At 38.9% G+C, this 14680-nt stretch overlaps 3 protein-coding genes across 3 annotated transcripts; all 3 read right to left on the reverse strand.

Annotated features, from left to right (window-relative positions):
* Nucleotides 1-28: 28 nt before the first annotated feature.
* On the reverse strand, nucleotides 29-6829 carry LOC137747314 (G-type lectin S-receptor-like serine/threonine-protein kinase At1g11330). Its single transcript, XM_068487407.1, has 12 exons — nucleotides 6621-6829; nucleotides 6339-6549; nucleotides 5998-6235; nucleotides 5830-5917; nucleotides 5441-5679; nucleotides 1962-2938; nucleotides 1608-1751; nucleotides 1314-1516; nucleotides 1035-1245; nucleotides 703-940; nucleotides 446-593; nucleotides 29-354 (listed from the first exon to the last, which is right to left on the reverse strand). The coding sequence occupies exons 1-12, from the start codon at nucleotides 6708-6710 to the stop codon at nucleotides 49-51; spliced, it is 3093 nt and encodes a 1030-aa protein (XP_068343508.1). The 5' UTR covers nucleotides 6711-6829; the 3' UTR covers nucleotides 29-48.
* Nucleotides 6830-7172: 343 nt separating this feature from the next.
* Nucleotides 7173-8441, reverse strand: LOC137746929 (G-type lectin S-receptor-like serine/threonine-protein kinase CES101). Its single transcript, XM_068486940.1, has one exon. The coding sequence runs from the start codon at nucleotides 8439-8441 to the stop codon at nucleotides 7173-7175; it is 1269 nt and encodes a 422-aa protein (XP_068343041.1).
* A 2363-nt stretch (nucleotides 8442-10804) lies between these two features.
* LOC137746930 (G-type lectin S-receptor-like serine/threonine-protein kinase CES101) lies at nucleotides 10805-14470 on the reverse strand. The gene is made up of 7 exons (XM_068486941.1): nucleotides 13231-14470; nucleotides 12941-13105; nucleotides 12650-12837; nucleotides 12368-12578; nucleotides 12027-12264; nucleotides 11799-11946; nucleotides 10805-11708 (listed from the first exon to the last, which is right to left on the reverse strand). Exons 1-7 carry the CDS (start codon nucleotides 14468-14470, stop codon nucleotides 11400-11402), a joined length of 2499 nt encoding a protein of 832 aa, XP_068343042.1. The 3' UTR covers nucleotides 10805-11399.
* Between the last annotated feature and the right edge of the window lie 210 nt (nucleotides 14471-14680).

Consider the following 14680-nt stretch of genomic DNA (forward strand, 5'->3'; position numbering starts at 1 on the left):
CATATTTGAATAATGAATACTATCGGATGGAACGTGAAGTTAGTGTCTTTATCTAGGTTCCATGACTGTTATAGATAGACCATTTGATGAACCCATATCCAACCTTCTTTCAGCTTGTGATGATCCGGATTCACTATTTGAGACACAGAATGCGGGTTGTTTTGGATCGGGTAAAAAGATGATATCACTTGTGAGCATGGATAGGACTTCTGACATGGTAGGTCTATCTGCTGCGTATTCTTGCACACATAGCAGACCAACATGAACATATTTTGTAACTTCATCTTCTGGGCACGAGTCCATTGACGGGTCCCTTATCTCTAGACAGTCACCTTGTTTCCATAAACTCCAAGCCTGCAGTCAATTAAATTTTGATGCACCGTGTGAGTGTTTCTGCTCTAATTGAAATTGAGTGCTAATTTTTTTCAATCTTTATAACACTTACAAGTTCAATAAGGCTGAGATTAGTAGATGAAACGAAAACAGTGTTCTTTCTGCCACTAACGATCTCCAGCAGTAAAACTCCAAAGCTGTATACATCAGACTTTTCAGAGAAAATGCCATTCATGGCATATTCCGGAGACATATAGCCGCTGCATAAAATCATCATACAAAAGTTAAGAAACCGTTCATATTTCATATAAGCAAGTATATAAATTTTAGGTGCCATTACTATGAAATATTAATGCTTTTTAAACTTACTATGTTCCTACAACTCTATTCGTATTTGCTCTGGACTCATTCTGTCCGAAGATTCTGGCCATTCCAAAGTCTGATATCTTAGGTTTCATGCTTTCGTCAAGTAAAATGTTGCTAGCTTTCAGATCTCTGTGTATGACTCTTACTCGAGAGTGCTTATGAAGATAAAGAAGTCCTTGTGCAATCCCTTCAATGATGTTGATGCGCCTCTGCCAATCTAAGAGATACACTCTAGTGGAATCTGCAGTTAATGTGAAATTCATAGTATGCTTAGTAGAGTTACAGATTTCATGGAAGAGAGGAGTCTTTGAATTTGAAGGGAATTATGGACAAACCAAAGAGGAAGGCATCCAAGCTTGTATTTGTCAGGTATTCGTAGATCAGAATTTTCTCTTCTCCTTGAATGCAACAACCCAAAAGCCGAACAAGATTACTATGTTGAAGTTCAGCTATAAGTGTTATCTCATTCATGAATTCTTCCAATCCTTGTCCTGAATGTCTTGCAAGTCTCTTTACTGCTACCTGTTGCCCGTCTGGTAATACACCCTACAAAAACTTTGAATGTCAGGTATCAACTTCCCAGATAGCCATTAGTCGATAAATTTATATTTTACCTTGTAAACGGGTCCAAAACCACCCTCTCCTAGTCTTCGGGCAAATGAGAAGTCATCTGTTGCAGTCACTAATTCAGGAAAACTGAACATCTTAAACTCCAGCCCTCGGCTTTTGCCGAATTTGAGTTTGAAAATGTCACCCAATCCGCTGATTTGGGATCCCAAGTCAAGTAATCCTTGCTCTTGGATTGTTTCCGCCTTGTCTGCAGCCCAGTGATTGCAATAGTATATAAGGTACTTGTACTTGCAATTCATAATTTAACAGCCATAAAATCCTATCTAGTTTCTTCTTACCAGTTTGTTGCACGTGTAGAAGTTTTCTTTTCCTTGTGTAGCAGAAGTACCCCAAAAGTAGCACTGCCACTGCGAGTACAATGCCTACGATACACCATATCCACCATTTTCTCTTTGTACTTTCTTTTTCGGTAGGTGTTCCATCTATACCCAACCACAGAATTAGCATTAACTTAAGTACTTGAAGTGGTTTAGAGCTATAGTAATACATAGATTCGAAAGACATTATCATTACAAGGTTCATATCTGTGTATCAAATAGCATGAACTGAAGATAGAAGAATGACAAGATTCATAGGTGCATTAGATAAACTCAGCATTAGTCATGCTAAACCAGTAATTAGGGCATACATACCTCTGCTATTATTTGCTACAGTAACCAAGTAATTAACTTCAAAGTAATCGTTCTTGACATAATGTGCTCCTTCTCTCATATACAGACATCCAGACCCATTGGGATTTAAAGGTCTGTAGCCGACACAGGTGCAATCACTCCAGCAAGTTGCGTGACAATCGCTAAGATCCAAGTTAGTATTACTATCATTATACGTCAACTTAGCATCACCTGAGTAGCCTCTCACCGGTAGAAATAGCTCAGAACCATTCCTGCATTCAGACGTCGTCTGCTTTATGCAGACTGCATCTGGATAATCTGGGTTGGACGTACATGGACTTGTAACTGTGGTTTCCCATGTAGTACCGTCTGAGCCTAAAATCGACTGCAGGAGTTGGCCCCAAGTATTGAGTTCCCATCTCGAAAGAGTTGAGCTGTTTTTAACAGCATAAGTGAAGTACTTCTCCTCTGCATTTGAAACAAAATTGAACTCGAACAAATCAGCCCTGCTTGTGAGTTCAGGGGTCCTCTGAAAACTTCCACTTTCCCAGATCCCACTGGTCCAGTATACAACATCTCGCTGCCAGATGATTAACCGGTTGGTGCGATTGGGATCCACACTAAGCCTGAAAGCACCTGCTGTAGGCACTTGATCGCTGAACCATGAAGAAATTGTTCGATTACGCCCTGTCCTAAAGTCCAACCCTAACTTCATTCCAGGTAACAATGTGTTTGATGGATAATCAAAACTTTCCCATAAAATCTTTCCAGGTGTTCCATCCGATGCTACTTCTCTTAACATAAAGTTTCCGGTATCCATCATATAACAAGTCACATTACCGGGAACTGTCTGATTGTAATCCCATACAATAATCTCCCCTCCACCATGTTTGATCTTCATTTTCCCATCACTATCCAACACGAACACTCCAGACGAATCCAGGACCGGAGTTTCAGGGTTTCCCACCCACACCGCATCCGGATGATTTGGTAGTTTGCTATACCATATTCCCAAGAACCGATTGCTCGTAGCACCCAGGTTACTCGAAGCACCGGGACTGAAGAACCCTAGCTTGAAGTCACCGCGCTGAGAAATGAGGTGATCGTTTTCCTGGTCCCGTAGCTGCTCCCCTTGCTTGAGCGTGTACAGCACTATTTCTGCATAACAAGGGAGAAGATAATGCATGAAGAAACATGAGAAAAACAGCGGCAGAAAGCTTCTCTGTGCAGCCATCGGCTATAATATTTTGCTTCTGTCTACCATTTTTTTTTCAGAGAAGCTTTTGTAGCTTGAATCGGCCTGCAAATTGAAGAATTTTCTCCTCTGACTTTTCCTGATTTGTCCATTTTCTTTTGAATTTAGCTGCACAAATCTTAAATGTGGGAAGACTTTTGTCATAAAATTGGTTGAAATTTTGGAACGATATTATTGATTTGTTCTTCATTTTTTTTATGGGTATAAAATTATTACCCAGTCACGATCGAAGGTTCCTCAAATCATGAACATTTTAATTTCGTACTAATTGCAATTAATTAATTTTCGTTGAAATTATTATCGATTGCTTTGAAATCTCAAGATTTCCAACGCGTTGCAGATTTTTTTGGAATAAAAAAGGGTTGCGAGTCCTCTGTTTCAGCCGTCACGAGGTCAAAGGGCTTAAATTTCTTCTAGTTTGAGCTCACGGCGTTTACTCGCCGTGTTTGGCTAATACGTGATGGAATATAGCAATACCGTCACACGGTAAAATATGTTTAATGTGGTAGAAATATCGATGTGTAAATTTATAAAAATATTAATGGATATATCATTATTAGTTGTCTTCGACGAAAATTATAAAAATTTGTAATGGGTAGGTATATTAACTTGTTCAGAATTAATTGGAATTAAGAGAAAAATATCCCAAAAAAAAATTCAAAAATTCGAAATCAATAATGAGTTCAAGCGATTTTTTTGTAGTAAGTCGGTAAATATTATCGATATTCATTGATTATGGTGAAGTTTGCATTTTATCCTCTTTTTCATATCGATTCTTAATTTTTAAATACTTTTACTGAAATATTGATCATTTTTCGAATATTTTAAATACTAAATACGTAATATGTTTATACCTTTAGAATATAATATTCATATTTTAAATAAAACACATTGTGAACAGGTGGAAAGCTCTACTATGTAGCCATAGTTATACCATGTCACTATAGGAATTGGATCCGTTCCGGACTTTAGTGTCCAGAACTAAGGATCAAATCATCTGGACCGTTGATTGATGTGTAAAAGAAATCAGAGTCGTTAGTTTTGTATGGTAGGCCAAGAAAATGAGTTAATAGGGACCGTTGGATCAAATTTGTGCGGCCTAGATGAATTGATTCCTAGGCTCTGAACACTAATGTCCGGAACGGATCCAATTCCATCACTATATTCCAGTGTCGTACATAATTTCTCGTGTTGGACGATTTGCGAACCCATCTTTGGCTAACAGAATTAGAGATGGAGGAGTTTGGTGAAACGTGAAAGTCCAGAAGACTGGTACAAAGTGCGAGTAATGTTAGGAGGGAGAAATCAAACACTTGACCTAGAATGCAAGGGTAAAATATTAGGGTTCGGTGACATGAGACCAATTTTTATAATACAGATACATTGTTACAGTAACGTTTCGTGCTAATGATATAATGAAACGTAGAAAGAAACTGACACATAATATTGTATTATTGACACAGAATGTCACTATAACGGTTTACTCGTGCCATATAAGTAGCACAGGTGGGTGGGACAGACAAGAAAGAAGATTGAGTGGTTTAGTACATGCAGATGCAGGATAAAACAGTCAAAATAGTCAAGAAAAAGAAGGTTTATGTGATCATACTGTTTAACCTCATGAAGTAAGCGTAAAAGTTTTGTGCTTCAGCTCATGCATTATTCGTGATGGCCATTGAAAGTTCTCTATATGGTGATATCGAAATCTTGGTAAATTCTTGTCCATCAAGATTCAAAACAGTAAACTCGTGGCTGAAATCCTAATAAGTTCTCGTTAAGAATCCTTAAGAAAATCATAAATGGCCTGCTATTTTCTTGGTAAATTCTTGTCCATCAAGATTCAAAACAGTAAACTCTTAGCTGAAATCCTAATAAGTTCTCGTTAAGAATCCTTAAGAAAATCATAAATGGCCTGCTATTTTCTCCTTACTCGAGCAATCAGCAATAAGAGTTGAGGTGCAGTGAAGAACAAAAGACAAAATCGTCAAACTTTTGCATCTCGTGGTTGGTGCTCCAACAAGTAAAGAGCAGATCATTTGTGATTTTACTGAGGAAAATAGCATGGTTCGCCGTATTTAAATCCCGAGAGAGACTACCAAAGTGGTCTATTTCTTAATTCTCAAGTTCGTCAAACTTTATCCATTCGCCTTATTTGAATTTTGTAACAAGAAGCTTTTACCTGGCTTCCATCACAGTTATGGGCACATAATCTGCTGAACCCATGTCCGGTCGCCTCCCATCAGGCCTCGATGACCCAACTTCACTTCTCGAAATGTAGTATGCAGGTTGTTTCGGATCAGGGAAAAACATGGAATCGTTTGTGAGCATGGATACGACTTCTGCCATGGTAGGTCTATCAGCTGCATACTCTTGCACACATAGCAGACTCAAATGAATAAACTTCAAAACTTCGTCTTCAGGGCACGAGTCTAACGATGCGTCCTTTAGCTCTTGAGTGTCACCTTGTTTCCACGAATTCCAAGCCTGCAATCGTTTAAATTTCATTGCAGTGATTGAGTTTTTTCTGCTCTGGTTGAAATTGAATGCAAAATTTGATCTGTTTTAGTAACTTACCAGTTCAACGAGGCTAAGAGCAGTAGATGAAACGAAAGCAGTGTTCTTTTTGCCACTCACAATCTCCAGCAATAGAACTCCGAAGCTGTAAACATCGGACTTGTCAGAGAAAATGCCTTTCATGGCATACTCCGGAGACATATAACCGCTGCATAAAACCATCATCTGCAATTAGATAACATTCACATTCGAAGAAATGCGTATACAGAGATTTTTGTGTATACTTACTATGTTCCTACAACTCTCTTCGTCTTTGATGTGGATTCATTCTGTTCGAAAATTCTGGCCATTCCAAAATCTGATATCTTAGGATTCATGTTTCCGTCAAGTAAAACGTTGCCAGCTTTCAAATCTCTGTGTATGATTCTAACTCTAGAATATTTGTGAAGATAGAGAAGTCCTTGCGCAATCCCTTCAACTATGTTCACGCGTTGTTGCCAATCTAAATGCTTCCCTTTAGTTGAATCTGCAGTTTATTGAAATTCATATAGAGCATGGTTAGCAAATTACAAGTGCAGGGGAAGACAGAAAAAGGGAGTCTTTGGATTTGAAAGGAGTTGTGGACAAACCGAAAAGGTAGGCGTCCAAGCTTGCATTCCTCAGGTACTCATAGATCAAAATCTTCTCTTCTCCTTGAATGCAACAACCAAGAATCCGAAAAAGATTTCTGTGTTGAAGTTCAGCTATAAGTGTAATCTCGTTCCTGAATTCTTCTAGTCCCTGTCCCGAATTTCGTGCCAGTCTCTTTACTGCTACCTGTTGGCCATCTGGTAACACACCCTGCATTGTTATTAAAAGTCAGGTACCAATTTTCAGATAGCTATTGTTCGATAATTCAACGTAGATTTTACCTTGTAAACTGGTCCAAAACCACCCTCTCCGAGCTTGCTGGCAGATGAGAAATTATTCGTTGCAGCTACTATTCCCGAGAAACTGAACATCTGAAACTCCTGGCCTATACTTTTGCCTAGTTTGAGCCTGTGTACATTGCCGATTCTGGTAATTTGGGATCTCAACTCATTTAATCCTTGCTCTTGGCCTGCACAGTTTTCATGAATGCAATAGTATCTAGAGTTACATGCACGCTTAATTCCTAACTATGTTAGCAGTAAAGAAATCCTTTACGATTCCTAACAACTTACTGGTGTGTTGCATGAATCTACGTTTGATTTTCCTTATGTAGCGCAAGTAACCTAAAAGTAGCACTGTCACAGAAAGTGTAATGCTTATGACAGACCATATCCACCATTTTTTCGCTACACTTCCTGCTGATCTGATCTTTTTTCCTTCTTCAGTGGGTGTTCCATCTAGACCAACCACAAAATTAGCGTTAAGTACTTGAAGAATTTGTTGAGAGCACACGTATGAAACTCAAAACATCAAATAAGAGCACGAATCATAGACTACGAAGGAAGAACGAGAAGATGCATGCCTTTGCTACCATTCCTCCCTATAGTAAGAATATAAGTAAAGCCAAAGTAATCACTCTCTTCAAATTTTTCCCCTTCTATCATATACACACATCCAGTCCCATTGTTGGTATACAAACTTTGATATCCGACGCAGGTGCAGTTTCTCCAGCAGGCAGCGTGACAATCGCTAATAGCCAAGCTAGTATCGTCATCAGCGTATAGGAATTTGGTCTCATTAAAATAGCCTCTTATCGGCACAAACAACTCAGAACCATTCCTGCATTTGGAAATCTTCTCCTCTATGCACATTGCATCCGGATAATTTTCGTTGAATTCACATGGACCGGTCACCGTGCTCTCCCAAATAGTCCAATTCGGGTTTAGAACCGAATGCAGGATTTGTCCCTGTAAATTCAGTTCCCACCTCGAAAATGTAGAACTATTTTTTACAGAATAAGAAAAATACTTCTCCTCTTTGTTTGAAACAAAAGTAAACTCAAACAAGTCCACCCTTTTTGTCAATTCAGGGGATCCTTGAAAACTATCGTTCACCCACACGCCGCTTTTCCAGTACACATCCCCTCGCCGCCATATGATCAATTGGTCGGCGCCACCAGGATCCACTCCGAGGCTGAAGGCGCCCGGTGCAGGGACTTGATCACTCAGCCATGAAAAAAGTGTCCATTTCTGTCCTGTCTTAAAATTCATTCCTAATTTCATTCCTGGTAATAATGTGTTGGTTGGATGATCAAAACTTTCCCATAAAACGCTTCCAAATGCTCCATTCGAAGCGATTTCTTGTAAAACAAGATTTCCGGTACCTAGTAAAGTAGCAGTCACATTGCCTGAATCTGTTTGATTGGTATCTGATACAGATATCTGCCCTCCACTATACATAATCTTCAATTTCCCATCACTATCCAATGTAAAAACACCCGATGAATCGCTGATTGGAGTTTTTGGGTTAGCCACCCACACTGCATCCGGATGACTAGGTAGTTTTGTGTAAAATAGTCCCAGGTAACGATTGCTGGTGGCACCGGAAGCACTTGAAGTTCCAGGACTCAAGAACCCTAGCTTGAAGAAACCGCCATTTTCCGAAACAAGACGATCCTGATTTCGATCAACTAGCTGCTGACCTTGCTTGAGTCGTGCAGGAAAATCTAGGGTTTGTGCAATACAAGAAGAAAAAAAGGATTGCTTGCAGTACAAACATGAGAAAATGCTCAGAATTAGGACAATATCGTATTTGCATCTCATGTTTTGTGTATGAAATATGAACCTTTGTTTTTCAGCAAACATTGACAAATGCTAATAACTTGTTGGTGCGGCAAAAAATTGTTGACATTTGGGGACTGCTGTGCTAGCGTTTATTCTTGACGTGATTTCATTGAAAAATCTACGTCTTGCCAGTTGTTACTGATTTATTGGTAGAATAAATGGATAGCAGTTGAAAACTCTAGGCACTTGTGTGTGTGTGTGTTTTTTTTAATGAAGAATATTATCTAGGGAGATTATATTCACACATACCAAATTACTTCTCTCATACCCTTTTAATTTTTTAATATTTTTCTATCAAGTGTTAGTGGTGTGTAGAAAATATTAAAAAATTAAAAAATGTGTGAGAGAAGTTGTAAGATCTCACATCGCCCAGGGAAGTGATCCTTATATATATATTCTCATCTCTACCTAGCACGAGGCCTTTTGGGAGCTCACTGGGTTCGGGTTCCATCGCTTCGAAGTTAAGCGAGTAGCGCGCGAGAGCATTCCCATGATGGGTGACCCACTGGGAAGTTCTTGTGTGAGTTCCCAGAAACAAAATCGTGAGGGTGTAGTCGGGGCCCAAAGCGGACAATATCATGCTACCGTGGTGGAGCGGGCCTGGGAAGTGGTCTCTCCCGGGCCGGATGTGACAGAAGTAATTTAGGGTGTGTGAATATAATCTCTCTATTATCCACACACTTACGTGTTTTTTTTTTTTGGTTGCTTGAACTTTTAAATATTTAATTTCTCAAATATGATAATGTGTGATTAGTTTGAAATACGGTTAATGTGATACTTCAAGTGCATGAAGTGCTTCCCTAATCATTATAATTATTATCCAATTGGTAAAAATGTTTTTAGAACCAATCTTAAAAAAAATAAAAAAATAAAAAAAAATAACGAAAATGACTTGAAAACTTTGAGTTTTAATGATATGGACAAAATAAAAGGTAAAGTAAATAGTACAAGGATTGACTTTTTAGTGTAAAAATGTAGTTTTTCGTTAAAGTGAACAGTACCGGAAGCTTTTTGTTAAAGTTCTCTTAAAAAAAATGTCAGTGAATCCTGTAAAATACTTGAAGTGATTCCTGGAAGAAGCATTAGTCAATTACTTTTGAAACCCAAAAATATTTTCTCTGAAAACGTTTTCATTTACTTTAAAAACACTTCTAAACCAGTTTAAAGATCAATTTAGAGTCCAGTTGTGAGTCTTAATATCTTATGTAATCAAATTGATTGAAAACTCACAGAGAGCGGTGCACACAATTTGTTAAATTCAAGAATTTTAATTAACAAATTTTTCCCTTTGCAGCCAAATCTAAACGAGGGCGAAATTACAAATTCTTAAGTCTAGTCTTAATTCCTAAATGGTGTCGATTAGTTCAAGAACTGCTCAAATTTGTTTGGATTCTCAATTCTCTAAAGATTTTAGTCACAAGATGAATACAAAATAGTTGTTTTTTGTTTGGTCAAAGAGAAAGAGTTGGGCGTTGCATTTTTTTAATGAGCACCACCTGTTCTTCCTCTTGGTTTAAGGCCTTAAGCACTACCCAATTTTTTTTCATATGTCAAATTTTTTTCAGACGGGTATGTTTGAATGTTTGCCGAAAGATCGACAGATAGAACTAATAAAATAAAATCCTAACAAATTAAACACCCCAAATCAAAACCCTCACTTCTCTTCGAAATCCAGTTCAGAAACTTCATCTCCATCTCGTCCTTCCTCGATCTCCAGAATCCATGGTATGCATGAACAAATTTAATTTAAATATTTTTTCGATTTATTTATTTTTTGTGACGTTTTAGCGGTTTCTGTTTTTTTGGTGGTGCAGTCTCTTACACCATTGATGTTTAGGCCTCTGCTGAGGCTGCTAACATCCTTAGCTACCGATCCTGCTGCCTCAGTTTCGACGTTGCTCTACTACAGCGAGCTTCTTCCTCAGAACATCATCCCCGAAAGATTGGTTCGACACGAACTGCTCGATCGTGAAAATTACCTGTTCCATTTCCTCATCAACTTTTTGAGATGTTTTTGGTAGGAACTATCAAATAGTCGTTCTATATTCTAATATAAGCTGAACCATGAGGCGGGGAAAGTCCAGAAGACTAGTACAAAAACGCAGTTTGTTTTGGCATAATTCATTTCCCGTCGATTTTTTAATAAGTTACGCGAGTAATGTTAGGAGGGAGAAATCGAACACGTGACCTAGAATGCAAGGGTAAAATACTAGCGTTCGGTGACATGAAAGCAACTTTTATGGTATGGATACACCGTCACAGTAGCGTTTTGTGCTAATAATATAATGACACGTGAAGAGAAACTGACACATAATATTGTATTATTGACACAGAATGTCACTATAACGGTTTACTCGTGCCATACAAGTAACATGGTGGGTGGGACATACAAGAGAGAAGCTTGAGTGGTTTAGTACATGCAGATGCAGGATAAAACAGTCATATGGTCAAGAAAAAGAAGGTTTATGTGATCAAACGGTTTAACCTCATGAAGTAAGGGTAAAAGTTTTGTGCTTCAGCTCATGCATTATTCCTGATGGCCATTGAAACTTCTCTATATAGTGAGATCGAGATCTTGGTAATTTCTTGTCCATCAAGATCCAAAAAATTAAACTCGCAGCTAAAGTCCTAATAAGTTCTCGTTAAGAATCCTTAAGAAAATCGTAAATGGCCTGCTCTTTACTCCTGACTCGAGCATCAGCACTGTGAGTTGCGGTGCAGTGAAGGAACAAAATACAACATCGTCAAACTTTTGCATCTCATGGTGCTGGTGCTCCAGCAAGTAAAAAGCAGATCATTTGTGATTTTATCGAGGAAAGTAGCATGGTTCGCCTTATTTACATCCCGAGAGACTACCAAAGTGTTCTTTTTCTTAATTCTCAAGTTCCGAATTTAAAGTATTTTACATTCCTTTATATCTGATGTAAAATGAAGGTTTTACCTGGCTTCCATCACAGTTATGGGCACATAATCTGCTGAACCCATGTCCGGTCGCCTCCCATCAGGCCTCGATGACGCAACTTCACTTCTCGAAATGTGGTATGCAGGTTGCTTCGGATCAGGGAAAAACATGGAATCGCTTGTGAGCATGGATACGACTTCTGCCATGGTAGGTCTATCAGCTGCATACTCTTGCACACATAGCAGACTCAAATGAAAAAACTTCAAAACTTCGTCTTCAGGGCACGAGTCTAACGACGCATCCTTTAGCTCTTGAGTGTCACCTTGTTTCCACAAATCCCAAGCCTGCAATCGTTTAAATTTCATTGCGGTGAATGAGCTTTTTCTGCTCTAGTTGAAGTTGAATGCAAAATTTGATCTGTTTTAATAGCTTACCAGTTCAACGAGGCTAAGAGAAGTAGATGAAACGAAAACAGTGTTCTTTTTGCCACTCACAATCTCCAGCAATAGAACTCCGAAGCTGTAAACGTCGGACTTGTCAGAGAAAATGCCTTTCATGGCATACTCCGGAGACATATAACCGCTGCATAAAATCATCATCTGCAATTAGAAAACATTGATATTCGAAGAAATGCGTATACAGAGATTTTTGAGTATACTTACTATGTTCCTACAACTCTCTTCGTCTTTGATGTGGATTCATTCTGTTCAAAAATTCTGGCCATTCCAAAATCTGATATCTTAGGATTCATGTTTCCGTCAAGTAAAATGTTGCTAGCTTTCAAATCTCTGTGTATGATTCTAACTCTAGAATACTTGTGAAGATAGAGAAGTCCTTGCACAATCCCTTCGATTATGTTCACGCGTTGTTGCCAATCTAAATGCTTCCCTTTAGTTGGATCTGCGGTATATTGAAATTCAAAAATAGCATGGTTAGCAAATTACAGGCGCAGGGGAAGACAAAAAAAGGGAGCCTTTCGATTTGAAAGGAGTTGTGGACAAACCGAAAAGGAAGGCGTCCAAGCTTGCATTCCTTAGGTACTCATAGATCAAAATCTTCTCTTCTCCTTGAATGCAACAACCAAAAATCCGAACAAGATTTCTGTGTTGAAGTTCGGCTATAAGTGTAATCTCGTTCCTGAATTCTTCTAGTCCCTGTCCCGAATTTCTTGCTAGTCTCTTTACTGCTACCTGTTGGCCATCTGGTAACACACCCTGCATTGTTATTAAAAGTCAGGTACCAATTTTCAGATAGCTATTGTTCGATAATTCAACGTAGATTTTACCTTGTAAACTGGTCCAAAACCACCCTCTCCGAGCTTGCTGGCAGATGAGAAATTATTCGTTGCAGCTACTATTCCCGAGAAACTGAACATCTGAAACTCCTGGCCTATACTTTTGCCTAGTTTGAGCCTGTGTACATTGCCGATTCTGGTAATTTGGGATCTCAACTCATTTAATCCTTGCTCTTGGCCTGCACAGTTTTCATGAATGCAATAGTATCTAGAGTTACATGCACGCTTAATTCCTAACTATGTTAGCAGTAAAGAAATCCTTTACGATTCCTAACAACTTACTGGTGTGTTGCATGAATCTACGTTTGATTTTCCTTATGTAGCGCAAGAAACCTAAAAGTAGCACTGTCACAGAAAGTGTAATGCTTATGACAGACCATATCCACCATTTTTTTGCTACACTTCCTGCTGATCCGATCTTTTTTCCTTCTTCAGTAGGTGTTCCATCTAGACTAACCACAAAATTAGCGTTAAGTACTTGAAGAATTTGTTGAGAGCACACGTATGAAACTCAAAACATCAAATAAGAGCACGAATCATAGACTACGAAGGAAGAACGAGAAGATGCATACCTTTGCTACTATTCCTCCCTATAGTAAGAATATAAGTAAAGCCAAAGTAATCACTCTCTTCAAATTTTGCCCCTTCTATCATATACACACATCCAGTCCCATTGTTGGTATACAAACTTTGATATCCGACGCAGGTGCAGTTTCTCCAGCAGGCAGCGTGACAATCGCTAATAGCCAAGCTAGTATCGTCATCAGCGTATAGGAATTTGGTCTCATTAAAATAGCCTCTTATCGGCACAAACAACTCAGAACCATTCCTGCATTTGGAAATCTTCTCCTCTATGCACATTGCATCCGGATAATTTTCGTTGAATTCACATGGACCGGTCACCGTGCTCTCCCAAATAGTCCAATTCGGGTTTAGAACCGAATGCAGGATTTGTCCCTGTAAATTCAGTTCCCACCTCGAAAATATAGAACTATTTTTTACAGAATAAGAAAAATACTTCTCCTCTTTGTTTGAAACAAAAGTAAACTCAAACAAGTCCACCCTTTTTGTCAATTCAGGGGATCCTTGAAAACTATCGTTCACCCACACGCCGCTTTTCCAGTACACATCCCCTCGCCGCCATATGATCAATTGGTCGGCGCCACCAGGATCCACTCCGAGGCTGAAGGCGCCCGGTGCAGGGACTTGATCACTCAGCCATGAAAAAAGTGTCCATTTCTGTCCTGTCTTAAAATTCATTCCTAATTTCATTCCTGGTAATAATGTGTTGGTTGGATGATCAAAACTTTCCCATAAAACGCTTCCAAATGCTCCATTCGAAGCGATTTCTTGTAAAACAAGATTTCCGGTACCTAGTAAAGTAGCAGTCACATTGCCTGAATCTGTTTGATTGGTATCTGATACAGATATCTGCCCTCCACTATACATAATCTTCAATTTCCCATCACTATCCAATGTAAAAACACCCGATGAATCGCTGATCGGAGTTTTTGGGTTAGCCACCCACACTGCATCCGGATGACTAGGTAGTTTTGTGTAAAATAGTCCCAGGTAACGATTGCTGGTGGCACCGGAAGCACTTGAAGTTCCAGGACTCAAGAACCCTAGCTTGAAGAAACCGCCATTTTCCGAAACAAGACGATCCTGATTTCGATCAACTAGCTGCTGACCTTGCTTGAGTCGTGCAGGAAAATCTAGGGTTTGTGCAATACAAGAAGAAAAAAAGGATTGCTTGCAGTACAAACATGACAAAATGCTCAGAATTAGGACAATATCGTATTTGCATCTCATGTTTTGTGTATGAAATATGAACCTTTGTTTTTCAGCAAACATTGACAAATGCTAATAACTTCTTGGTGCGGCAAAAAATTGTTGACATTTGGGGACTGCTGTGCTAGCGTTTATTCTTGACGTGATTTCATTGAAAAATCTACGTCTTGCCAGTTGTTACTTATTTATTGGTAGAATAAATGGATGGCAGTTGAAAACTCTAGGCACTTA

The sequence above is a fragment of the Pyrus communis genome, chromosome 10 (assembly GCF_963583255.1).
Source record: "Pyrus communis chromosome 10, drPyrComm1.1, whole genome shotgun sequence".
Taxonomy (NCBI): domain Eukaryota; kingdom Viridiplantae; phylum Streptophyta; class Magnoliopsida; order Rosales; family Rosaceae; genus Pyrus; species Pyrus communis.